This window comes from Artibeus jamaicensis, unplaced genomic scaffold (genome assembly GCF_021234435.1).
Source record: "Artibeus jamaicensis isolate MK-2021 breed Jamaican fruit bat unplaced genomic scaffold, CSHL_Jam_final scaffold_847, whole genome shotgun sequence".
Classification (NCBI taxonomy): domain Eukaryota; kingdom Metazoa; phylum Chordata; class Mammalia; order Chiroptera; family Phyllostomidae; genus Artibeus; species Artibeus jamaicensis.
In genome coordinates this window covers 10,411,106-10,438,400 of record NW_026522057.1, presented here as the reverse complement: position 1 = coordinate 10,438,400, position 27,295 = coordinate 10,411,106, and the positions used below count along the sequence as shown (strand labels likewise).

At 50.2% G+C, this 27,295-nt stretch overlaps 1 protein-coding gene across 1 annotated transcript in view; it reads right to left on the bottom strand.

Moving 5' to 3' along the window:
• The window catches only part of CSMD2 (CUB and Sushi multiple domains 2), a 546,707-nt gene that overhangs the window by 70,909 nt on the left and 448,503 nt on the right, over positions 1-27,295 (bottom strand). Inside the window, exons 33-42 of the mRNA XM_053660680.1 lie at positions 20,901-20,996; positions 19,513-19,716; positions 18,988-19,112; positions 18,021-18,117; positions 16,844-16,948; positions 13,276-13,394; positions 12,695-12,764; positions 10,626-10,742; positions 7,311-7,520; positions 1,687-1,875 (exon numbers count right to left, since the gene is read on the bottom strand). Coding sequence (XP_053516655.1) covers positions 1,687-1,875; positions 7,311-7,520; positions 10,626-10,742; positions 12,695-12,764; positions 13,276-13,394; positions 16,844-16,948; positions 18,021-18,117; positions 18,988-19,112; positions 19,513-19,716; positions 20,901-20,996 — 1,332 coding nt within the window. The remainder of the gene's footprint in view (positions 1-1,686; positions 1,876-7,310; positions 7,521-10,625; positions 10,743-12,694; positions 12,765-13,275; positions 13,395-16,843; positions 16,949-18,020; positions 18,118-18,987; positions 19,113-19,512; positions 19,717-20,900; positions 20,997-27,295) is intronic.

Sequence of the window (27,295 nt, the reverse complement as noted above, 5' to 3'; positions counted from 1 at the left end):
GGGGTATGGAATTTACCCCTCAGGAGATGAGGCACCTTGATGGCTTCTGAGTAGGGGAATGTCAGGAGTGTACTGATGGGTTTGAAGACTTGCTCTAGCTACGCTGTGAAAAATGGATTGAGGCACGCAAGACTGGAGGCTGAGAGGCCAGTGAGGAGCCTTGCTCAGTGGTGGCCTGGACTGAGGTAGAGGCAGTGGACAGAGAAGTGGATGCATAGGAAAGAGGATACATAGAATTAGGGAGACCTGGTGAATGTGGTAGACAAGTGAGAGGGAAGGTGCCCATCCGTATCAACAGCTGAGTGAGTAACCAGGTGACCTTCACTAGATGAGAATTTCAGTTTGATGGCAGAAAGGTGATGAGTTCAATTGTGAATGTGTTGGGATTGAGATGCCTCAGGATATGTGAAGAGAAAGATGACTAAAGAGTTGGCACAGACAGAAGGGTAATTGCAAGAGCAAGAGAACATGGCATCAATAAAATCAAGAAAGAACTTTTTCAGGAGGAAGGAGGGCTCTGGTTCAAGAAGTCTGACTGAGCCCTGTTCTTTTCTCTCTCCTGTGATGCCATAAAAAAGATGAATGAGGTGTAAAAAGAAATAAAAGGAAGAGAATCCACAATGAAACTTGTCACGTAGCACATGATCAACAAACAATTCCAGAATGACGAACTGGTTTTGCATTGGGATAGTTTTGAAAGTCTGAAAACAAACCAGGGGACTGCAGTTTTGAAAATGACAACCTTACACTCCAACACCAACACAGCTCAGTTCTGCAAACAATGTCTGTTCTCTTCAGAGAGTTAATACTTCAAGCTCACTGTCTGTGAGCCAGGGACTGACTGTGCAGTGCACTTCCTCTTGAAACCCTCCCAGCTGAGATGAGAAGCCCATTGTACTAGGGAAGAAAATGAAGTGCGGGGAGCTGGAGTGGTGCAGCGATGAAGCCCAGGGAGATCTGACCCTGGAGCCGGGGCACTTCCCCTGGACCATGCTGTCCTCCTACCATGCTTTCCCCTTCAAGACAAATCCCAGCTTTTCCTGCAGAAGAGTGCTGAGCCCCAGGAGTGAAAAATGAAGGAAAAACGTGGTGAGGTCAGTTGAGGTGAGCAGATGGTGGTAGAATCAGCACGAACTCCAGGTCTGCTCCCATTCTGGCTCTGATTAATGAAGACTCGGCACATGTCACCTCTAGGTTCCTTATACTATCCATTCGGACTTCTCAGGTGCAGGTAAGAGAAAGAGCATAAGTAGGGGGACAGGTGATGAGGGGGACAAGAAATTTCTTCTTTCTAGGCTTTATTCTCTTCTTCCTTTGGGAAGATACTGTGATTACCTCTCTACCCCTCAGCTCACCATCTGCTCCTACACTCTCATGCAGAGTCCTCCCTTCTGACAGGAGACATCTTTTCACCAGGTTGGATATTCCCAGTGGCTGAGTATGTTTTCCCTGGGTGTGGTCCACATCTTCTTCGGGTCCTCCCTAGAGCTGGTTCAGGGCTCTGTCCCCAGAATCCCTCCCCGGATAGGCTAGGTCCCACCCATAGGAAAACAGGGTGAATAAGGTTTGCCAGAACCTCCCAGCCTGGGTGATCCTATGGAGTAGGCAAGTAAACTACTTGGGCTATAGGGCTGCTCTGGGTCAGTCTCCCTAAGAAAAATCCCAAGGGATGAGAGAGGGTCATACCTTCACACCTGGGCAGGGGGTGGTCCCAGTTCCGGTTGGCACCATGCTGACATGTAAGGACAGGTTGGCCCATCAGCTGATATCCTGAGAGGCACTCAAAGGTCACTGATTGCCCGACATTGTAGCCAGCTCCCCTCACGATGCCGTTGGCAAAGGGTTCTGGGTCTGGGCACTCTTGAAGTTCATAGGCTGGAAAAGATCAGGAGGGAAGGTTACTTTGCTCTCTCTGAGCATGTTCTCCCCAGCAAGGAAATCAGCAGTGGCAGAGTTACTGTAGTGCTGAAGCACCAAGATTGGGACTCAGGAAAAACTCATTTTTTTACTCACTGGCTTTGGGAAAATTATTTAACTTCTCTGTGCCTTAGCTTTCTTCGTTAGAAAAATGGTTATTGTGAGGATTGAGTAGGATTATATGAGGTCTGTCCAGAAAAAGTCCAACCATTGTTAATATACGAGAATGATTTGTGCAACATTGATATAACCTGGCAGCTAAGGGGAGCGGACTAGAATGGGCATGTGTGAACCATGACGACTTCACTGTACTAGTCAGTGGGGGCGGTAGACGCTGTTGGGTGAGCATGTGCACTGTGTGGCCATCGTATTAAAAATGACTGAGTGAGTAGAGCAACAAATATGCATCAAATTTTGCGTTAGGCTCAAACATTACTTTGCAGAAACTATTTTGATGATTCAGAAGGCCATGGCTATGGGCAAGTGGTGATTGGCAGCTTTATCATGACAATGCACCTGCTCATGCATCATATCTCATGCAGAGTTTTTTTTTGTGAAACATCAAATCACCCAGGTGACTCAGCCCCATTACAGGCCAGATTTGGCACCCTGCAACTTCTGGCTTTTTCCAAAACTAAAGTCACTTTTGAAAGGGAAGAGATTTGAGTCCATCGATGAGATTCAGGAGCATACAACGGGGCAGCTGATGGTGATCAGGAGAACTGTGCTGTGGTAGGTCCCAAGGTGCCTACTTTGAAGGGAACTAAAGCATCATTGTCCTATGTACAATGTTTCTTATATGTTGCATCTTCTTCAATTAATATCTCTATTTTCATGTTATATGGTTGGATACCTTCTAGACAGACCTCAGTGGGTGTATACATAGCTCTTTGCACAGTACTGGGATGTGCAAGATATTGTTTCCACGTAAAAAGGAGGCTCAAGGAAGGGCATGCTACACTGAGTCATTATTTGTGAGCATGTCCTTGGGGCCAGGGGTTGACTTCAGTTCTTTCTTGCTGCTCATCTCATTTAACCAGGATCAAGATCACAAACACAGGAAGTAGTCAGGTGAGGACTTGGGTGGGATCTCTCCAACTCTAAGAAATTTATCAGGAAGGAAGTAACTTGGTGGGAGACCAGACACTTTTCAGAGGGAATAGCTGGGTTAACAGGAATGTGTGACTGTCATACAAGGAAGTACCTGCAAAGAGCAGGAAAGTGGCTTCTAGGAGCATGGGAGGGCCCGACTCAGGACCAGACACCTTGCTGGACGCCGTTGAGGCCTGCCCAGTAGGGAGGGGCTATAGAGGCATTTGCTGGGCATGTGCTATGGAGCACAGCCTTCCGTTAATCAGAGTCACAGGATAAGAAGTAGCCTTTGTGGCAGTAATTGGGCCCACGCTACATAGGAAATCAGCAGTGGAAGTAGACAAAACATTGCTGTAGTGGAAATTCTCAGTGGAAGCAGAGGAAACCTAATGAATGTTCCATGGAAGTGGATGCATGTGTCACATGTCATCACAATATAAACGACACTGATCATGCAGCTGACATTCCCTAAGCACGTTCCCTCTGTGATGGTGGCCGCACGATGCGTCCCCATTCAACATGTACAAAGAAGTCTTAGCAGGGAGAATCGGGCAGGTTTCACTAAAAAGTCATCCAGGTAATTGATGTCCAAACATCGAGCAGCTATAGCGGGAGTGGGCAGGATGGTTGGGCAAAGGGGCGATGTGGCCTGTCGGCAGCGGGGCTCTGGGCGATTTGGTGGGTGAGTAGCTGGGTTTGTCCCAAAGGGAGATGCTACGGCAGGAACAGATACAATTTCCAACAAAGTGCCATGATTAAAAATATTAATTATCATGATGCCTAATGTTTTGGGATAATTACATATCTTGCTACTGTACTAAATTCTTTATAAGCACAGCCTTCGAAGAAGCTTTAATGGAATTAAGTTAAGCCTGTCAGACTGGGGGACCTGGGTAGGAAGAGATGCTGTTACCAAGAATTTTAAGGTTGCGGGGTGGTATTTGCCTGAAGAAGGGAAAGGAAAACTCCAGCCTGGGAAATTCAGAAAGAATTTTGAGAAAAAGTAAGGAGGTGGATCTCCCCCAAAGAAACTCAAGGGACCCCGGAGCACTGAGCCTGCTTCAAAGAAGCAGCCTCCCCGGTGACAGGTGGTTCTTCCGTGAAGCAGGTCTCTTCACAAAGAGAACACCTGGTGTGAGCGGTTGGGGCTTGTTTACAAGGCACAGGTAGGTCCCCAGGGCTAAGGAAGGTGCCCGTGGAGAGTGTGGGCCCACTGGGCAGGAAGAGTGACTTGGGTCTGTGACAAACTGCGAGGCCTCGGCAGGAATACCTGGGCCCCAGCCCAGAGACGACCCAGTCCGAGAGGTTGGGGCCTCAGTGGAAGCCGAGGTCAAGTCTAAGAGGAAGCAGCTGCCTCGACACCAAGGGTGGCTCCACAAGTGTCAGCAGGTCTGTGGCACATGGGTGGGTGGGGACGGCACGGCTGAGCCTGAAAACGCCCAGGCAAGTCATGAAGGTGAAGCGCGAGTGGGAGAAGGCAGGCCCACAGAGTGGACACCCCCGGGGCTGTTGCCGGGCATCTCACACGGTTGGGCCTCTGAAAGCATATACAGACCCTGCCTTTTTCTGTGCTTCCCTCCCCCACTCACCCCTCCCCAGGAGAAATCCACAGACGACTGGGCTCTGAACATGCGGAGCCTCAGTGGGCATAAGGAGCAGCCACAGAGATGATCGCCAACCCAGAGTGGGGGCCTGTAGCCCCGGCCACCTCCGTGCAGGGCGCTTGTGCGGGGGAGCCTCAGTGGGGCTGTGTCTCACAGGGGAGGGCTTGGTGAGCGTGGGAGGGGCTCAGCCCGAGACCAGGGCTCCGTGGGAGCAGGTGGGGCTCTTTGATAGGAGGGAGTTGATGGAGTCTGAGCCACTCAAACCAATGGCCTGACCAGGGCCACGTGGACTCAGTGGGCCGGGCTGTGGCCATCACAGGGGTGAAGGCACGGTAGGTGTTCCCATGGCAATGGTGGCGTCATCAGCACTTGCGTTTATCAGACAGGAGGCACCTCGAGGGAAGCACCGGGCTCTCAGAGGGTGTAATGGTTGAACCCTGGCCTCCCAAATCTCTCTGTTGAAGTCCTAACCCTGGTACCTCAGAAGGTGACCATATTTGGAGACCGGGGCTTTACTCATCTTCACCTAAATTACAATGAGGTCCTTAGCGTGGGTCCTAATCCAGAACGACTGGTGTCCTTATGAGACAGGGAATTTTGGAGACAGACAAACAGGGAGCAAACCATGCTACACTGAAGCCAGAGATGGGGGCAATGCTTCTACAAGCCAAGGAGCACCAAAGCCTCGCAGACCAGCAGGGGCCAGGAGAGAGGCACGGGACAGGCGCCCCTCACTGCCCTGGAAGGAGCTCTGATCTCGAGACTTCCAGCTCCCAGACCCGAGAGAATAAGCGTCTGCCGTTTAGGCCACTCGCCATGTGGCACTTGGCCAGAGCAGACCGAGCAAACCAATACACGGGGGCAGCCCGAGAGGCACGAGAGAGGCACGTGTCCGCCCCAGGGAGGAATGCAGACCACACGTTTGGGCCTGAGTCTCTCCAGTGACAGGCCACGGCCGGCTGTCTGATGCATCAGGACCATTTGACAGTGTCCCGCTGCTCCGCCCGCCAAGGCTGAGTGGCCTTCACAGGCACAGGTGCAGCCAAGGCTGGCCTCTGTGACTGGCCCCCACACAACTTCACGGAGTGTGGTGGCTTCCTTCCCACCGATGAATATGACGTGTTGCCTTTGGGTAAGAGCACAGCTTCTCCTCAAACCCCCTTCCTCAGTGTGAGGGGCCTGGCTGCCCCTCCTGAGGCTTCCCCAGAGGTGACGAGCCTAACCGTGCTCACTGAAGTGCCCTCTGAGATGCAGTGCCCCGAGGGGGCAGGCCTGGTGACCGGTCCGACTGCCCGCCTGGCCGAACACCCGCTGGGCCTTCTCTTCCTTAACCGACAAGCCCAAACCCACGCCTTATTCATCTCAACAGGGATGAGAAAGCCAAGTGTCAGAACCCTACGTATACAGAATAGTCTATATGCATGTGGAAAACACAGCCCAAAACTTCATGAAACATTACACACTTCTTCACAGGTACATATAACATGCATGGGGAGAAAGATGCATGTCAACACGTGGAGAAAGATCTGGGATGATCACACCAAATCAAGAGTGGCTCTTGCTGGGGAATAAACTGTGTTTGCAGGCTGCAGATGAAGAGATCTTGGCTTTACTTGTAATAGTTTAATTTCTTAATTTCTTTCTCTCTTTTTAAACAAGATGAGTGTGTTTGTAAATTGCATAATTAAAAATTACTTTAAAAAAGCAAATTGCAAACACAGTATTTATAGTATGATCCAAATTGGTTAAGATATAGTAATATAATTAATATATGAAAAGAAAAAACTGGGGAAATCAAACTGCTGGAAGTTGATTTTCTGCACAAGGTGGGGTTGGGAATGGGGGTGTGGAGGAGCTTGACTTTCTACGGCACCCTCACAAAAACACCTCTCGTGTTTCAATGTTTTAAATAAGTGTGTATTCGTTTGGGGAAAGAGCATCCAAAAATGTGGAAAAAAATCAGTGGAAGAGTCTGGAGAAAACAGGTTAGAACTGGTGGCTCAGGGAAGCATCCGAGAGGAGCGGGGCCAGTCTGGGGCTGCCGTGCACAGCTGCGCATGTCAGGCAAAAGCTGCCCGGACACGGGTCGTGGTGCTTCACACGGGGGAAGCTGGGGCTGGAGCAGCGAGGCTGGTTTCAGGGGAGGCGAGCCAGGTGGGGTGGGTGGGGTCTGTCAAAGGACCTCAGCTCGGTGAGATGGGGTGGTGGGGCCTCAGGGGGGCAACCCTCAGGGGCAGTGCGTGGGCCTGTCTCACTGTGAAGGCTCTGAGGACTCTCCTGGGATTGTTACCAGAATCCTCCATCATGTCTTAGCTCTGCCGACCATCATGGGGCCTCACACAGGGGAGGACCCAGAGGGAGTAAGTAAGTCTATCAAGACCAAGGGAAGTGGCTGGCTGCCCACTCATCGAGAGGAATCAATGGGCCACTTGCTCAGGGAAAGCGGTTGGCTATTGGCCTGGACAGAGGTTGACCTCTGCGGGTATGGTTGGCCCTGCCACCTTGGATAAGGCTTGTCAGCTGGGTCAGAGAGACATGCCACCAAAAAGAAGCCTCCATGGATAACAGGCCTGTCCGGCATGCCCTCGGCCCTTCCTGTGTTCTCTCTTCTCCTACGTGGGAGGCTGGGCACATGGGTGGTTCTGGGCAAGAGATGGGGATGGACGGAGGAGCACACGGGGCCCTCCTCGTCCTTACCTTGATACTCCAGCTTGAATCCCGGCCGGTTCTGGGAGTGGTCGCTGTGGAAATACACAGTGGTCTCGTGGGACGTGGAGAGCAGGGAGCTTGGAAGCTCGCTTCCACTGAATCTGCCCATCATGCGGCTGGTCTCGTGGGGGCCGTTGCGGATTTCTATGAAGTCATGGTTGGGCTCGGTGGAGAAGTTCAGGAACTGGATGTGAGCTCCTGGGAGCAAGACAGAGGCAGACAGTGCCCAAAGCAATCCAGTCCTGCTTCCAGTGTGCTGCCTTGGGAAAGCCCTTCCCGCCAGAGCCCAGGCATCCCAGCTCCTGGCTCCCTCTCCAGTGAGGACAGACTGGGGGAGCTGCCAGCCTGGTCTCTTGTCTTCAGGCAGGACTGAACTCAAATGACTACTATTCACTCAGAGGGAAGCAATCAGTCATTTCAGAGCTCCGCCTCCAGTTCATTTTATTTCATTGAAAATGAAGTTCAAGATCAACACTTAATTTCATTTGGGGTTCTTATGTCTTATATAAGAATAAAGATAGCTTTGCAAAAATAAACATTTTACTTAAAAATAATGCCCCCACCCCCACTGAAAGACATGAACTTCAAGACCGGTATTTTCTTCAACACCAATGATAACTCAGAAATAGGAGGGTATGTTATCCTGTCTATTCCACTAAGAAGTCACGTGACATTTATACTTTGGGATCTAATTGGATTAATCCAGTTCTCCTGGAAACAGGTAAAATAGCTAATTAAATCCTTAACTTACATAACATATTCTTTGGAGAATGGAGGTGGTACTGGTGATATTTGCTCATGATAAGATTTCTCAAAATTAGATTATTGTTAAAAACTAAGGAAATACATTTACTGAACATAGAGAATTGTCCACCAAGTTAATTGTGACAATCTGACTGCAACAGAGTAGGTTTTCTATAATTCTCATTTTTGTGGTGAAAAGCTAGAAGAATAGTTCTGGACTAACAATATTTGCTGAACATGTGCCCTGCACCAGGCCTGCAGCAGGCCCCGTACAGGGATGAATGAGACCCACAAGGCCGTGTCTTCGTGGGCGCTACTTTTCGATGGCGAGGACCAAGCTGTTGGGGACGGCATGGTGGGATTACAGTGTGCTCACTGTACTTTCTGTCTAATTTGCTTAGGATGAGCTCAGATGTGTGATTTCTTAAAAAGTGTGCTCTCATGTACTTTCTGTCTAATTTGCTTAGGATGAGCTCAGATGTGTGATTTTTTGCATCTCATTGTTTAAAGAATAAAATAAGACCCGACGTGTAATGCTGAAGAGCCTTCGAGTCCCCGGCCCTACCCCCTCCCCCACCGCCCTCCGCAGAGGCGGTCACTATCACAGAGTTGGAAGAGGCCTTTCAGCTCCTGTTTTCAGATTGTTAAATAGACATGTGGGTTTGTTTTAAACACTTACATAAGGGATATTATACTTTACATACAGTTTTGTAAACTTATGTTTATTCAGTATCATGTTTTCATATTTTTCAAGCCTATCCTTGATCTACAAAGATAGAGTTCATTGATTTTTTCAAAAAAAAGATTTCATTTTTATTTGTTTTTAGAGAAAGGGGAAGGGAAGGAGAAACACTGATGTGTAAGAGAAACATCAATTGGTTGCCTCTTGTACATCCCCAACCGGGGACCTAGCCCGCAGCCCAGGAATCAAATCGGTGACCTTTCAGTTTGCAGACCGGGGCTCAATCCACTGAGCCACACCAGAAATCCATGAATTGCCCTGGCAATTCATGGATTTCAATGGCATGTTAATAAATTGCATTTTATGAATTATCCAACAACACTATTCATTCCCCTGCTAATGAACATGTGGATTGTTTCCAAATTGTGGATGATTTTGCAATGAGCACTTTTGCACATGTCGCTTGTGCTTTCCAGTCCCCTGTCCAAGCATCCTCCCCACCCTGGGCCATGCTCCCCTCAAAGGAGCTCTACAGGGATGCAGGGTTTCTGAAATGAGCTGCTTGGGAAGAATGGGCTGTGACCACTGCCATCTAGTGGCAGCTGCTTGTAAATGCGGTGGCTCTTTACACACTGAAGCCCTATTAGGGACTATCTGGGAGTCCAACATTTACTTGGAGTGAGGTATCCTGGTATTTTGCAACTGGACCTTGCGACAGGCTTATTCCCCAGGGGAATGAATAGGTAGGTATCTTAGAGATGGAGAACTCTGGTGGCTGAATCAGGAGTTAGAGAGAACAGGGGTATGCTTCCCATTTAAACTCGTTTTCCTTTGAATGTTGCCCTCCCCCACCATCCCTGTATCATCTGAATTTCTTCTGGCCCATGTCTGGAGGTAGAGTGGCAGGACACCCTGGCTCCTCTTTCCGCTATGTCTCCAAATCTGGGAACTTCCCAAGGCTGCCCAAGTCATCCTCATTTTGCAACCCGATCATCTGTCCCTGGTGTCCTTAGGAGATGGCATGAAATATAAGACTCCATCCTTCGGAGGCTCGCCAACCTCTCTCCTCCCCTCAGAACCGATTTAAAGAAGGCCAGTTCAGACTACCTTCTGCTGAAAGCACCATCAAAAGACCTCCTCGAGGCTGAAGTGAGGATGAAATAGGTGGTCTTCATTCCTGAGGTCGCAGACTGGGACACCCCAGCCCGGGACGTGTTGTCCCTGGGAGCAGAGCGATGACTTGGGCAGGGTGACCCACGTGGACAGCCCCTCAGTTCCATGCCGACACACGTCCTTTTCTCTTTAACAGAGATACTTGGGAGTAAGTTAATTCCCAGTGCACAATATCTGATGAATCCACAGCAATTAACTTCTGCACTCAGAGCACTGTCCTCCCTACTGGCACAGTCTGTCTCCACACAAAGCCACCTCCCGATCTCTGAAGCTGGCCAGAAAGTGCCCACGCAGAATGCAAATTCAGTTTTACGTTGACCTTGGCTCCACTGAATGCGGGTAATAAATTGGATATTACAGTTAAAAGCACAACTGGAGATTCGATCTCTGTAAAATAGATTGCTTTTTTTTTCCTTTTTCTTTTTTAACCACCGCTGAGTAATTTCTCATTTCACAGTCCTGGATTTTAGCTTGCTACTTAAATAATAATAATAAGGGCAATTTTTAGGATTTCCCCCTCTCTCACTACATTTGATGTTTCCAAAACATGCGTCTCTACCATTCTTAACTGACCTTCATGACCCGACGAGGGGCCAACAGAGGAGCAAATGGAGAGGCGGAGAACTAATGGCCTGAGCCAAGGCCATGTGGAGTGATCACAGCTGAGAGCTGCTGTAAGCCGAGATCTGGGTGTGAAAACTTACCGAAGCCCACGGGTAGCGCGATCTTCCACGAGCAGTCCATGTTGCTGGGGTAGTTGCCAGGGAAGCCGGGGCTCAGGATCACTCCCTCCATCTCCTCCACTGTTCCCCCACACTGTGCTGTGACAATGAGACCAGAGGGTTGGGACAGCGTCGAGAAGAGCATGGGCCACGCCAATGCTTGGACACTCCCTTGGAGCAGTGGTTTTAACCTTTCCCAAGTCATCAACCCCTTGGAGAACCTAAAGGGACCCTTAACCTACCCCCCTAAATAACTGCACTCGTGGGCGGAACAGAGTGAATTCAGGAAGGCCCGCTTTCCTCGGGCCTTCCGGCGGTCTGCCCATAAACCCAAGTTAAGATGACCCTGAGCACATCTTCTGCAGGTCAGTTCCCTTTGTGAGCTCCTACAGCAGAGCAGTCACTCCAACAGAAATACTCGCATTTTTCACATTATCCTCTAAATCTCCCTCTCCTCATCGTCCAGTCAACTCTGCCAGAACTGAAGAAAGAGGATGAAGGAAGGGGACTGGTGTGCATTGAGTCCCCACTCTGTGCCGGGCACCACGCCAGGCTCTTCACAAATTTACCCTCTGTGCGGCTGGTGGTCAACAGATGGGCTGTGCCACGAGCCGCCCTCTGAACGTTGACACGTGCCCTCAGCCAAAGGGCCTGTGATTGGCATCGCAGGGGGAGCCAGCCACAGGGGCTGGGGCGTCTGAAATGGCAGCTGAGGGACTGCAGAGTCATCTGAGGACGCACAGCAGCCTCATCCATTGACATCCATTCTCTCCTTTCATGTTTTATTAGGAAAAGGTGGTGTGAGCAGAATGGGGCTGCCAGCCACGGGAGCCCAGGGAAAAGCGGAGGACGGGATCGCCGTCCCCAGGCAGAGGCTTTCCAGGGAGACAGTTGGTCTGGCCCTGAACAGAACAGTGCCCAGGTTCAGAGAGGGAGCTCCGGCCCGGATCACTTAGGTCGAGATCCCAACGCTTTCACTTCCTGGGTGACTTCGGGGAAGTTCCATACCCCCCACACCTCAGTTTCCCCAAACTGTGAAATGGAGCTAACAACGGCTGCTATGGCAGAGGGCTTTTAGGAGGTTACAACAGAAATGCTGAACTTCACTTGGGGAAGGAGCTGGCACACACAGTGATACAGCCTCAACCAGTGGCAGCTGTTTTTAGGGGAGTGCCCTCCTTGACGGGGCTTCTGTGCCGTGTCACCGAGGGAAGAGCCTCGGGCTGGCCAGTCGCGGTTTGGGCGTCTCTGTGGACTACCGGGCACTGTACCTGGTGAGAGCCCAGAAGGGAAGCACCACTGTGCCCTAGTGATGCTCCTTCAGCTCACCTTGCTTCCCCTCCCAAGGTCAGCTTTGAAGGGCACTTCACAGTTGCTTGGGCATCAGAAAAAACCTAGGTTTCCATCCCGGACCTCACCACTTTCTTTTTAATCCTAACAGCCTTAGTTTCCCTATTTGCAAAGACGAGAACAATGCCGTCCACTCGGAAGACATGCGTGGCGCTGTGCCTTGCACACAGCAGCCCCTGGACAGGTGGGGCTAGTTCTTCCATGCTCCCACCTGACTAGACGGCAAGACGTTCCTGAGGCCAAAGGGCAAAGACCCCATCCTTTCTTGTATCCTTGCTTCTATCAGCGCTCCGCACGGGTAAGAGACCAAACCAAGCTCAGTCCTCATTCCACCTGTAACCCTCAGGATGTCTCCGTTGGTGGATTTTATCTGTCTGTCCCGTGAAAAGTCATAAGGGAAGTGCCTAGAGTGCCTAAAGTCATAAAGTCCAAAGTGCCTAGAAGTTTGGTCATCTGGAACCCGAATGGACATCGTTAATTTCTCAAATGGGCAAGGCTCCTGCCATTTTTCAGTTGGTGGGTGAATGTTTTCAACAGTCGTGACAGCCTTGAATGGGAGTTAAAGGGTCACAGAAACGTCCAGCTAACACTGCAGCCTTTGAACAAACCCGGAATACAAAACCGCCTGTTGGTGTGTCCCTGAGCTCTAATCCCCGGGGGACGATGGATCTGAATGAGCTGGAAGAGTCCGGCTCTCTTACCAATACACAGAGGAGGCGGGTAGTTCCAGCGTCGCACTGTTCCGGGCATGCAGGAGATGTGGGCGTGGCCCTGGAGGAATCAGGAACAGGGGTGGGCCAGCTGCCCCCACCGGCCCAATAGTCAGCACAACCCAGGACAGGGGGCCTGTTCAGGGGCTTGTGTTAGGGAACAAGATACAGAGGCCCACTGTGGGACAGGGTGTGAGGCAGAGAGAGAGAGGTTTTGGGGAAGGAAGCTTATAACATCCATGACTATAGAATTCTCATTACTCAAGCTTCCTGGTGAGTCTCCTTTAATTACTAGACTCCCTCATGGCCTTCAGAAGAAAATTAAATTTTCCTAACATCTAATCAAACCAAAACCTTGCAGGAACACATTCGAGGCTGGCTGGTGCCAAATTGCTAAAGGCAGCAAAGTTTGTCTCTTCTGCATGGACAGCTCCAGGAGGGCATCGTGGTCCCCACGGAGGGTTGGGGGTCTGCTCCCTGTTCTCCAGTGCCTGCAGCTCTGCTGGGGCAAGGCCGGCCAAGCACATGTCAGGGGACACCTGTCTCCTGCCCTGGGGGTCAAGGGGAGGTACCTGAAGGGCATAGCCCGGCTCACACTGGAAAGAGACCACATCATTCACCAGGTAGCGCTCGCCAGTCTTCACCCCGTTACTGGGCACAGCAGGTTCTGGACAACTGCTCAGGCCCACCGCTAAACAGGACAGAGACAGACGGAAAGGAGAATGGACCAGCCCAGCAGGTCAATGGGATTGGAGACTGAGGGCGATGCTGGCGGCAGCGGGGAGGAGGGTACTTTCAAATTGGGCTTTGTCTGCTCTTGGACTGTAGGCTAGGGCTCCCAGCCCTTGTGCACAGAGAAAAATCAGTGTTTATATAGCACAGTGGCTCCACAGACCACAGCTCCTTGGGGCTGGCAGGTGCCCTCTAGGAACTCTGGCTGCCCACCTGCCCCAGGGCTCCCCAGAGGGAGTTCAGAACGGGAAAGCCAGGAAGCTGCCCAGCCCTGGCTCTAAGCCTCCGACCCTCTGCATGAGCTCCTCCCACATCACCCCTGCCCCAGACTCCTAACTCCCCTCCACTCTCCCTGCTCTTAGAAGATAACGCCAGTAGGCTAAGAAGTTGGGAGAGAGGCGAATGGAAAGCAAGAAGGAGAGAAAGCAGTTATCAGAGGGACGTCTCAGGGGTGCTCAGGGCCTCCAAGTCCCCTCTGTGGGACAGACTGTTGGGGGAAAGTCTGCCAGCAAATGGGACACTTCACTGCCTTCTTCCTCCTGCTGCATTTTAAAGTCAGGCCAGTTCCCTTCTGGGAGCAGCGCTGGGGCTCCCACAGCCAGCTGTGAGCCTCCCTCCCACCCCCTGTTCCTGTCCATCCTGTGCTCACGGGCAGTTTGTGTTCTCAACATCTGTCCTTGGACCACGAGACTTCCTTGTTCAGCAATTTGAAGTGGGTCCCCGTCACCTATTGTATGGGATCTCCCCTCTCATCCTGACATTCTGTGACTTTCATGATTCTGGCCTGGTTTCTGAATCCCTTCCACAGGTGCCCAAATACTCCTCCGTCACTCTCCTTTTTTGACTTTTCAAATGTAGTCTGCGTTCATTTGGTCCTTATCATACACCCAGCAATGTGCACAGAGCTTTGCTAGGGCATCCTTCGTAGTCTTCCTCCTCACGGACCCTCCCCGCCCAACCCCACCATCCTCACTCCCTGAGCACGTCCCATGAGCAAGGCTGCAGGGAGTGGGTCACACACATCTCCCCATCCTCTTGGTGCAGGTCTTACCTCCCCTTTTCACTGGTGAGGGTGAAGGCCCAGAGGCCTGTCCTTATGAAGCCACATTGCTGGGTGCAAGTCAAACACAGTATGACTCCAGGTCTGCCCAAGTGGGGGCCACACTCTGAGGCCACATGAGCTCACATCGGCCAGGCCTTCACTCTCCACCTCCCATCCTGAAAATCATCCTTATCCTCTTTGAATCCCTTCCTGGCAGCAAAAGGAGTGTAGCATCTCCTCCATGTTGGGCTTCATGTCCCCCCTGTTCCCTGCAGGGTCCCATCTGCAAATGCGGACATTTGTGATGCGTGAAATAAACCCCTGTGCATTTGCTGATGGCTGGGACTTGGAGTGTGCCTCTCTGGGGACGCGGGTTGGAATAACCATGAGGAAGCAAAGAGGTTGCGGTGAGCTGAGTTCCTGGCCTGCCCCCAAATGTTCACCGAGGGTGGCAGAGAGGAGAGGAGGGTACACGCGATCAGACACTGCGGTTGGGTCTGACCCAGGTGTATATTTGCTGGGTTTTGACAACTGCGTGTGCCTATACAGTCCAAACCCCTACAAAACTACACAACATTACTGTCGCTCTAGAAAGGTCTCTCATGCTCTTCCCAGCCAGCTCTTGTCCCGCCAGGGCTTTCAAAGGAGTGAGCGTGATGCTTGAGGTGAACGCTGCTGGGACCTATGACCGCAAGTCTGAGCAGCTGGGACAAAAGACCTGAAGGGTAGAGTTAAAACCATAATTACACTGAATTTGAAGCGCCTCTTCTTGGTCGTCATCTTGTCTATTTCTCCCGACTCCTCCCTGCACTCCAAGTGGAATGCAACTTGGTAAGTAAAGGGGGCGGTCCCAACTTAGTAACCTAAGACCTTCTCACTGGAAAGGCAGGCACAGACCGAAGGAGGAGAGGCAGCAAGAAAAAGACAGAAAGCCAGAGCAAGAGAGTGTGGTGGGAGAGAAAACTGGAATGGGGAGAAAAGTGGGACTTGAGAGAGAAAGAAGGGGGGAGACAGAGAAAAGTCCATTCTAATTTCTCTTAGATGGCACATCTTGATTTTATTTAAGCCATGCTGGCAATGAAGGAAGAATTACTTTTTATGATACGTAATTTTGTACTTTTGAAAGCTTCATTGTTCCACTTCCATTTTAATTAAATAAACATTAAATATGAGTCATAGCAGTAGATACGACTTTTCAGCGCCCTTCAATACCATTTGCCTGTACAATAGCAATTAAGTCTCCCTTGCTATAGCTCTTTATAGATTATCTACAAAACAAAAGTATAACTACAGGGTTTGGTTCCTAGGAATTTCAGTCTCCAAATACTAACAGGGACTTCTGTTTTCCCCTAGCTTTCTCCCACCGTGAGAGCACAGTGCACGGCAAACACCAGCTACCGGGAAAACTACCAGTCCCCTGGAAGAAAAATTGAGAGGTGGCAATTTTTTTTTCCTGGAAATGAGGCAGCAGAATGACAAAGAGATTTAGGAAGAAGGTATGTCTTTGGAAACATAAAATAAAGAGAAGATCCTTGGAAACATTTAAGGACTCAAATTAAAATATTGGATAAGGGCACAAAACTGCAAAGAACAGAGGAGAGAGGGTAAAAGAAAAAATTGTGGCTATTTCAGACCACCAGTGGGGTGGAGCCTCTAGGTGTGCAGAGGAGGGTCTCAGGGGCGCCCCGCCTGCCCTCTGCCCCGAGGGTTCTCTGCTTCAAGCTGAGGCCTCAGAGGCCAGGTCTGTCCTCCTAGGTGTACTCTTCACTTCCTGCAAGGCCATGGGCATCCCGGGATCTGGGGATTCTCTCCCAACTGCCTGGTTAAAGCACACTCGTTTTGAAGACTAGCTGGGCATCTGCCTCCACCCAGTGCTGACCCTGTCAGGCCTCTAGCACCCACTGGGGCTCCATCTGCGCAGGCCCATGCTGTCGAAGAGAGCCAAGCCGGTCACGCCTTTCTCCATTTCCAAAGACAATTTGTATCCCAGAAGCAGAAGTCGGAGAGGACAGTTTTTAAGACTGGAGGAGAAGATCGCCTCTGTTTTCTCATAGCCCAAATTATATACGGCGCCCAGGCCGATGACCAGGCCCCCTTCCCACTCCGGTGTGCACCCCGAGGGAGTGCACTGGGTTCTGAGTAACTGACATTTGGGTGAGAATCCTGCCTCCACTGCTTACTGGCTGTGTAGGCTGGGGGAGGTTTCGGACCTCCTCTGGGCTTTAGCGACCTCACCTAGGCCTGGGATGAGGCGAGGGGGATGGAGACAACACAGCCCCATTGCGACTCCTACTCCTCCCCGGGGACTCTGCGCCTGCCAGCTCCCACCCCGAACCCTGTACACGGACGAGACTCCGGATTCTCACTTTTGTATTCCAGGTGGAAGCCGGCTGCCGACACGCTGATATCGGAGTAGAAATGAAGGTAGAGCTGGTTGGAGGTGCTGTTCAGAAGGGCAGGCACGGTCGTTCCTGGGGCAGGAAAGAGGCACCACTCAGGCTTAGTCTCCCGGGCCCCCGAGCTCTCCCCTTGTGTCCCGCTTCTGCTACCTGATGATGTTCTGCTCCCAAGGCCCCCACAAGTCCCCACTACCACGCTGGTTGAAAGACAAACCAGCACCTCTCAGGGTGCTGGGTCCCAAGGTCCAAAGGAGGCGGAGACCGCAGACAGCTTTCTGCAGACCGGGCAGTGGCGGAGCCTTATGCCAGCAGCAGGGCGAGAGCCTCAGGTGGCCCACGAGTTTGGGTCCCTCCCAGCCACCTTCAAAATGACTCGGACATGTCTCCTTATCTGGGCAATGTGAGCAGCGTAGACGGTTTATCTGGGGCACAGGAGCCCTTTTTATATCTTGGGGACACGGGTTCTGGGGCCTAGAAGACCCCAGTAATGAACCTGGTCACTGGGCTAAAACACACACCACCTGTGACCCGAAGTCCACCACTGCGACGGAAGTAAGTTAAACGTAGAACTCCCACAGGACCAGGGATTCCGCTCCTCGGCGTACACCCCAGGGGACGGAAAACGCGTGTCCCCAAAGAAACTGGTCTGGGAAGGTTCATAACTGCACTATTCACGACACACTAACAAGTGGGAAGAGCCAACTGCCCGTGAACTGAAGAACAGCAAATGCACGGGGCCTGTCCGTGCAATGAAGTGCTCCACGTGCTAAGACGCGCTGCCCCCCGAAAACGTTCTGCAGAGTGAAAGAAGCCAGACATGGAAGGCTCCGTGTAAATGTCCGGGACAAGAAAAGCCACAGAGATGGCAAGTGGGTTAGTGGTTGTTAGGGGACAGAAGTCAGGGTCAATGGCGAGTGGGTGCGGATGGGGACCTGGCTTCTTTCTGGAGTGAGGAGAATGTCCTGGGGTAGTGCTGATGGTTGTAGAACTTTGTGACTATTCTAAAACTCACTGAACCGTACACTTTACAACGGTGAATTTTATGGTCATGTGAATTGTATCTTAATAATAACAACAATAAAATTAGTAATGATAAAGTCCACCACTGCCCTCTGCGCCGAGGTCCCCGGAAGCCCCGTCCCACCTGAGAAGCTCCCCAACATCGTCACTGTGTTGTCCGCTCCGTCGAACACTTCCAAGGAGTCCCAGTTCTGCTCCGTGACAAAGCTGATGACTTGAATCTGGGAAGGCGGAGGAAACGAACTATTGGTTAGACAGCTTGCTACCCACCCTCCCCCTCTCTTTGTGGAACTAATTCAATTCCCGGGCACCGGCTCTGGGCCTGGCACTGCGCGAGGTCCTTCCAGTAAAAGTAAGACCCGGACTCTACCCTCGAGGACCTCTGTGTGACCAGTGGGGGGGACACATGAGAAATGAACGATGAGAAGGCAGTGAACGAGGGAAGGCAATCCAGTCAGTGGGAACGCTCTAGGCTGACTGGCCTTCCCTCTGCCTCTAGAACGTTCCTCAGGTTTGCCCGCTTTCTGGTCGGGCCCGTGTCGGACGGCCTGCAGCAAAGAGCTGGTTGCCCCCTCCTTGCCGGACTCTCTGCCCTCGGTCCCCGCTCACTGCCGCCCCACTGGCCTCCCCCACGTGGCTTTAACCACCGGGCACCTGTTAGGGCCCTAATTCCATTCCTGCGGTTCAGGCTGCAGGTGTGGAACCCTAGGTGTGTGCCGGGTGTCTTATCTCTGCTTCTTAGTTTGCTCCTTCCCTTTACCTGCAATATCCCTGCTTTTATCCCTCACAATCTTAAGAAACAAACAAACAAACAAAAACACCCTTCAAGCCATTTGAAAAATATTTGCCATGAATCCTCCCAATTCCCACGTTACAGCTGCAGGCTCACTTCCTTCTCCTGGCGGTCCCTGGTGGCCCGAGCCCACCCCTCCTCCTCCCAGTCTCACCCGGCTCTCTCCTCATGCCCCCCGCAGCCCCTGGGCCATGAGCTGTGGTGTTTTTCGGTGTGTGGGCCCCAACTCCCCCTTGGCCCGAAGGGCAGGGACAGGACTATGTCTCCCCCGGCCACCTGCCTGTCTCCTCGCCCCTACCTGGATGCCAGCACCTTCGGGGACCACGATCTTCCACACGCAGTTGAGGCTGTTGAGGTAGGGCTCCGGGAAGCCGGGGGACAGGATGGTGCCCCTGCGCTCTGTGAGGTTGCCTCCACATGGCACTGGGAGGAGGCAGCTGTGGTCTTTGCGGGTCCCCCATGGGAACCTCCCCAAACCGGCTTTTCTCAGGGCCCCCCAGCCTGCTTGTGATTCCCACCCCCACCCTGCTGGCTTCTCCAGTTGGGCCTCGGTCCCACCCTCTCCCATGACTCCTCCCCATGCAGCCCTCTTCAGGGGCCCAGACCCATGAACCTCCCTTCACACCTGTCCCTCCACCCCAATTCCCCAGCTCCTCCTCCTTGCTGTTTTCTCATTTACTCCACAGGACTAGTGGCCTGAGTTATGTGGCAGGCAGGGGCTGCCGTATGTCTTGGGGTAGCTGCTGGGTCTTGCTGCCTCCCCCAGGGAGAAAAAACTGTTTGCTGGCCACCCGTCCCGAGTCCTGGGTATCTAGGTACTCACCCACACATGTTGGCGCTGAGACGTTCCACTGGGCCAAGGCCCCTGGAACAGGGAGGCACTCGATTTCTGGGGACCCCTGCAGGGCATAGCCGGAATTGCATTCGAAGCGGACGATGGCCCCCACAGAGAAGTCACTGCCCAGTCTCTTGCCATAGCGGGGTTCCGGCACAGAGCTGCACTGCGTGGCGCTGGTTCGGGGCACCGCTGCAGGGGACAAGGACACTGAAGGGCAGGCCTCTCCCCTGTGGAAACTGGCCTGGGGATGGATTCACAACTGGACTGGAATGTCCTGAATGGGACCCAGCCAGACTCTGGGCACTTACTCTTAGAGCAGGGGTAGGGGGCTTATTAGGATGAGGCCCGTGTACCAAAATGAAGATGGACGTGAAGTGCCGCAGCACAACTCTGGAAGCCATGGGAGGCAGTGTGAGTCCCCAGCCAGGCTTCAGGGACACTTGTGTTCCTTGCTTCCCCATGATGCCCCTTACCGGTCACGGTCCCATACTTCCTCACAGGGAGGATGGCCCTTCCTCCCCACTTCAGTGCCGTCACTCTGCTTTTGGCCTCTTCTGCCATGTGCCTTAAGACCTGCCCAGGGCTCTGATCTCCGTCACCTGAATCTCCTCTCTCCCTACCCACAATGGCAGGTAGGACGTTTTAACCCAGTGCAGATACAGCGTCCCCCATGGCAGGGTCCCCCTGCACCTTGAAACGCAGCTCGGCCTGTGCACTGACGCCAGGCCCTCAACAGTGCAACTCCTTCTGGGCAGGGACAGGCCGGGCCTGCAGTGCACACCAGGACACTGCCAGCCTTTGCCTTTCAGGGCCAGTAGGAGAGGGAGCAAACACTGATGACCGCCTGGTGCCAGCTCTGTGAACCCTCTCTTAATCCTATCAGTGAGGTGATGTTATTACTCTCAGTGCACAGGGGAGCAACCTGGGGCTCCAAGAGCAGGAGTCACGGGCGCCCAGTGAGAAAGCTGCAGGGCTGGGGTTCAGGTCCATGTCCGCCTCACTGCCAAGCCTGTGTTTTTCCCGCAGCCTGGGCCTTGTGGACAAAACCAAGCCCCACGGGACAGAGTCTAGGAAAGAGGCCTGAGATGGTCTTCCCAGTGCCATTGGGGCTGTGCCAGATAGTGTGGGGGGCAGAATTAGCTTCTCCTGTCTGATCTCTCCCCTCCTTCGACATGGAGTTTGGTCCAAGAATTGTCTGTTGAATAAATGAATGTACAAAATTCAACTGAATTTCAAGGAACTACCTGGCAAACTGTTAGCGTCATTGATACCCTAATAATAAGGCACAGACTAAGGGGCAAAGGTCACTAAGTCACTGAGAAATGGAGCCCGCCTTCCTCCCTCCCTCCCTCCCATATCCACGTCCTGCATACCTTGGTAGACAAAGTGGAAACCTCTGGCGGGTGCTTGGCCTTTGGCACTGAACTTAATGAGAACTTGATTGGAGGTGGCCAAGGGCAGTGACTCTCCTGCCGAGATAAGAGGTGAGGAGGAGAGGAGGACGGTGAGTCCAGCAGGTGAGACCCTGGCCGGGAAGGAGGGGCTGCCCGTGCCCTTCACACTATTTCCTTCCCCATCCCAGCTCTTCCGGACACGAAACCTCACGTCTTCACCGCACTTTTCAGTTTAAAGTTCGCAGGAGGCTGTAGTTTCCATGGTCTTATTGTGACCCACAGTCCATGTGAAGTTGGCATGACAAGGGTTCAGTTCCCTCGGCTAACATATCAAGAAGGTGAGGTTCGGAGGGATGAAATGACCTGCCTGGAGAGGAGAAAGCTTCTAAAGAGCTGGTGACCCACCGGCACGAGGATAAGGCCACTGCCAAGCTGCCTGGCGGACTGTGGGGAAAGGTGTCGTCAGTCTGATGCAAGAAAAGCACCAGCTCTGGGAGGGAGGGTGCTGGCATCGTTTGAGAGTAACTGGCCTTTCCCAGATTCTCTGTGAAATGATCAATAACCAGAGCAAATGTGTAATTTATTGCCCCTACAAGGACACTTTTGAGAGTAAAAGGACATGCTATTAATAATTATACTGGGGCAACCTGGTGAAAGCTGGGACTGTCCCAGGCAAAGCAGGACAGCTTGTCCCCCAGCCCGTAACACACAAACTAACGAAAACCTATGAGCCCAGGAAGTTAGGGGAGCCTGGCCTCCCTAACTTTATATATCAGGAGAGTAAGGTGTGTCTTCGGCTTGGTGTGGTATAGACGGGTCGGGGGACAGATGGCTCGGTGATGTGCAGCCAGGATGCACATCGCCTTCCCATGGAAGCGGAGGGACCATGGGGGGGGGCAGTGGCATGGCCACTTTGCGTGATGCCCCTTTGAAGCCTTAGGGACCCCTGAGAACGGCTGCTGACTCCACCAGCAGAACAGAAGTAGGGGTTACAGAAAGCCAGGCTGCAGTTCCATGGCAGTGAGAGCTGGAGTTGGCATCAGCCGAGAGGCCACTGGGAAGCTCATCTGGGGTCACCAGTGCTTGCAGGAGGCTGACGGGATGCTACTGGCCACAGGGAGTGGGTGGCCTTTTGCACAGCACACCAAGACTTGCATGTGACCCAGATGGCTGAGCCTGGCTAGGAGTCATCGCCCCAGCTGACTCCTGGCTGCCAAGGTGGAAAACAAAAACAAAACTCATGAAGGCAAAGTAGCTCCTCATTATCTCTACCTCCTCCTCTCAATGCATGCGAGTGGAACAAAACTCAACTTTTCCACCCTCCCACCATGTGGCTTGACAGGCATGGATTAGGACCCTGGTAACCTCTGACAGAGGCCATCTGCACTCCCATTCCTGGACATGTGCACCCTCCCTCTCCCTGGCTCAGCAAGGACGCAGCAAGACCACTGGATGCACGCGAATATTCCAGAGTTTTACGGGAGCAAACTACCCTGAGAAACCAAAGCAAATATTTCTGTAGGAACTCCCATGAAGAGCAGGCAAACTCTCCGAAGACTGTCAGTCACGACTGTCACAAGCATCTAGCACTGCCCCTGTGAGGTCGGGGGAGGGAGACACGCCAAAGGGAGGTCTGAGGTTAGCAGCGCTGCAAAGAGATGAGAAATGCTGGTGCAGGGCAGCTGGGTTCTGCAGAAGCTGAACAGCGACATGGAGATTAAATTTGGGAGACTCTCCCAGGATCCGCAGAAAAAGGATAAAGAGATTAAAGTAAAGAGAGAAACTGTAAGTGACATGGAAGATAGATGAAAAAATTCAATATACATATATCAAGCATTCTAGAGAGAGTGAAGACAAGAGAAATTGAAGGAAAATAAGAAAGACAATAACTTTCTTAAGCTTAAGAAAGAGTTGAGGTGCAGACCGACACTGTTCACCAAGTGCCAGATCTAATTAAATGAGGAATGATTTCTGCCGCAACACATCCTGCCCAGCTTTTTGACTTTAAAAATTAAGAAGACTATGAAAGGTGTTTAGAAAGAAAAGCAGAGGTTACCTACAAGATAAAGACTCGGGCGGGACTCCTGTCTGTAACACTTGCTGTTGAAGTAGGGTGGCACAAACACTGCAGTTTTGAAACAAAAAGTTTGTGACCCATAACTTGATTTACAATCAAGTTGTCACTTATATCATATGTCCAAGGAAATGCATTCTCCCACATGCAAGGTGACAGACAGTACTGCAGTTATAATAAGTCCTTACTAAAAAATGAGTGAGCCCTGGCTGGTGTAGCTCAGGGGATTGAGCATGGGCTGCGAACCGAAGGGTCGCCAGTTCGATTCCCAGTCAGGGCACATGCCTGGGTTGCAGGCCAGGTCCCCAGTGGGGGCCACGTGAGACGCAACCACACATTGATGTTTCTGTCTCTCTTTCTCCCTCCCTTCCCCTCTGTAGACAAATAAAAATAAATAAAATCTTTTAAAAAATGAGTGAAAGTAGGGAAATAAAAAACTTTTAGGGATAAAGACAACCTGGAAAGTATAGTCAAACCCAAATAATTATTGTGAACAGGTAACAACACTAAATGCAAATGTGAAAACTTGTTGTTGGGGAAGAAGCCCATCCTTTAAAAATAATTACAATAACCTTCAGAGTCCAAATATATATAAAAAAATTATGGACATTAGACAAGGGTCAGGTGTGATTAGGAAGGTGAGGAGGCGAAACCAAAGCAAAACCAAAGCAAACAAAACAAAGCAAGCAGACTGATAGCAGACCAGATGTTTCACTTGGAAAATCAGTGAGTAAACTTCCTCCTAAAAGGAAGCAACTCTCAGAGAAAATGAGGAGGACATATGAGGCAAACAGATACCACAATTGTTAGAAACACAAGAAGACAACAAAATATCACAGTTGTAGTGGCAGATACTCTCACACTGCATTCCCTACCACTGACGTATCAACTAGAAAATCACAGTGAAGCGTGCCGAGCGGTGGTCCTCAACCGTCCCCGCCGCCCAGCACTCGGTACAGACAGGCACACGTCACTCCCATCGGTACCAGTGGTCAGCAGGGTCTCTCCAAATGAGGAGTGAGATAAGATCTGAGTATATTGATGCCGATGTCTATAGGTCCTACACATCTATCTGTCTGTCTGTCTATCTATCTATCTATCTATCTATCTATCTATCTATCTATCTATCTATCTCCCTATCTATCAAGACTTTGGAAAAGCATCCTACCCTGAGAGATCCTGATCCCACTTCCGTCTGGGTGTGAATGTGTGGGGTGGTGGTGGGAGAAATCACTTGACTGAGACCCGTTGCTGTAATGGATCTGAATAACAAAACTGAGCAAGACTGATCTAATGGCCGACACAAAGCTCACTGGATCCCAGCGGTAACTCTGGGAGGTGGCACTTTTACTCCCTGCCTCTTACAGATGAGGAGACTGATGGTCAGTGGTCAAGTGTTGTGCCTGCAGGCACCTCGCAAGGAACCCAGGCATCTAAGGCAGCGAGTCCACAGGGCTTCGCTCACCCCTCCTCTCGCTGCGGCATCGCGACCCTGCAGAGAACCCGCACTCTTCTCAGATACCTGGGGAATTAAAAAAAATGTCCTCGCCTCGTGAGAGGGCCTCACTTAAACCCCAAAGCAGAATGGCACGAACTGCGCTCTCTAACCCCGTGGCCATAAAAACAGAAGACCACACAAATGCAATAGGAACAAGTTCTTGGTGGGGGGAGGGGTGGGGGGGGAAGAGAGGGAAGAGATGTTCTTAAACAACCTCTGGGAAAAAAGAGCAAAATTTGACCGTGAGTTATTTAGAAAGTAAAGATGATGCAAATAGTACATATCAAAATTTGTGATTGGAAGCCCAAACTATGCTTAGAGGGGAATATGTTGCTGTAAACATGCTCTTCGTTACATAGAGAAAATAACAGACAAAGCTCTCAACTCAATATGTTAGAATGAGAAGAACACAATAGTCTGGAGAGAAAAGAAATGGGGAGAGGTGTTATGAAAAAAAAAGGCAGAGGTTAATTCATTAGAATATAACAACAAAATCCACAAGAACTGGTAAGTAGATGCAGTAAAAAATAACTCAAAACGAAACGAACAGCAAACACCTCCGGTCGAGCTGAGTGACAAGGGGAACTATGCCTACAGCATTTGACATTGTAAAGGCAGGAGATACAACCACTAATAGGAAGGAAATGAAATAGTGCCAGGGTAGCATATTATATAAACAAGGCTGCTAAAGTTAAAATAACTACAAAATGAACTTTTTACTAAAACATAAAACACCAGCATTCATAACACAGTAAGATACCTGAACAGATCGATAACAATGGAAGAAACTAAGAGAAAAACCAGTGAAAAGGAAGAGATAAAATAGCAAGACAAAGTTATCTGGAGAGGATATTAAAGGACCCGGGGGAATCGGCTGGCAGTGTTCACATTGTTACGGAAGGTTCTATGACTTTATAAAATGAATACACTGAAGATACCAGTCTTCCAACATACTGGCAAAGACCAATCAGAAAATGTAACGTGGGGAGGCCCATTTACGGGAGCAACAGAAAGTGCCATGACACACCCAGGAATGCAGTGGACTGAGAATGCACACTGCCTAAATGAAAATCACAGCGCCTCCCTCAGGTCACACATGGTAAGTAAATGCCGAGACACACCTTGCCCCTGGACGGGGAGAGTCCCTGTTATAAAGCCGTGTGTTCTCCCCGAGTCAATCCACTGTGTCAGTTTAATGGGTTCCAGTGAAAATTCCAAAGCAATTTTTAAAAACTTGAAAACATATTTCTAAAGTTTATCTGGAGGCAAAAGTTAAGCAAGAAAAGCCAATAAAAATTCAAAACAAAGAATGTCTATGGGGACTTACCTTATCATATGTTTAAAATTAAGGTTATAATGTTACAATAATTAAAGCTTTTTGATACAAGAATAAACCGACAGAGGAAATGGATAAAAAGTCTAGAATCATAACCTTTCCTTCACAAAAATTTCATATATGTAAATCTGGCATTTTGAAAATTCTGATAGGACAACTGATTAAATTTGAAAGAATATGATCACATTCCCTAAATCAAATAATATATCAAAATAAATTCCAAAGTTATTAAAGCAAAAACAATGGAGCTAAAATGAAGTAAAAAAACCCAGGAATTTTTATTTCATTAGTATGAAAGTAAAGAAGAAAACCATAAAAGAAAAACATTGATAGATTTGCTATCACGGGAAATTTAAATTTTCTGACATTAAAGCACACCCCGAAGAAAATTCCATGGCAGATAACAGACTATAGGGGAAGGCTTTATATAGCACATCATACAGGCAAAAGGCTTTTATAATATATGATATATATATGTGTTACAACCATATGGTGCTTTGCCACATAAATAAGAAACTGAATGCTAATAGAAAAATCAATACTAAGTCACAAGTAGATTCCAAATAAGAAATGCACGGGCTGCTAATTTCATTATAAAAAGGTTAACCTAATTAGTAGTAAAAAGGGCAGATTGGAAAATGAGATGCCATTTTCACTTTTCAAACTGATGATGCTTTTGTGTTTTTTAATTACTAATTTGGGGAGGGTAAAATATGCCCTCTTTTTCATCCCTGGTGAGCAAAGTGGCGAGAACTTTCTAGGGGCAAATCTGACAATCTGTTAAAAAAGAACGAAGGGTCTCACACATCCTTTACCTCGGCAATTCTTCTACATGTTCTAAGGTGGTGCAGATGTGAAGAATGACGTGCATAACACACTGAATTACTATTCATAAAAGTGAGAAATTAGATACAATCTGTGTTCATTACACAGATTTTAAATTCATTACATACATTTTAAATAACTGTATGATAGACTATTATGCAGCATTTAAAAATCCTATTACAGAATAAAGTCATGACAGAGAAACATTCACAATGAATATTTCAATTAAAATATGTACATTACAGTGTTCGATAAAATATGTAAGCGATTAAGTCTAAGTAGATATAAAGACTGGAAGGAAATACACTCCATCTTTCCAATGGTACTTTCTGGGTGGCCTTTATTTATTTTAATTCCCTATATAATTATTTTTGTGTTGGCTCTGAGTTTTCTGCAATGAAAATGCAATATGTTTATAATTAGAAAAACATGTGGAGGCTAAATACAAAACAACGGGACTGCTACACCCCACGGGGCGGGGCGGGGCGGGGCGGGCGCAGCCTGGGATGGGAGTGGTTTCTGAAGACCCCCTCTGGGGACGGGCCTGGGAGCTGGCTGCCGAGTGACAGAGCAGGGCGCACGACACACAGAACCGCGGGGCGCCACCTGGAGCCAGGCTTACAGGGCCTCTTCCCTCTGAG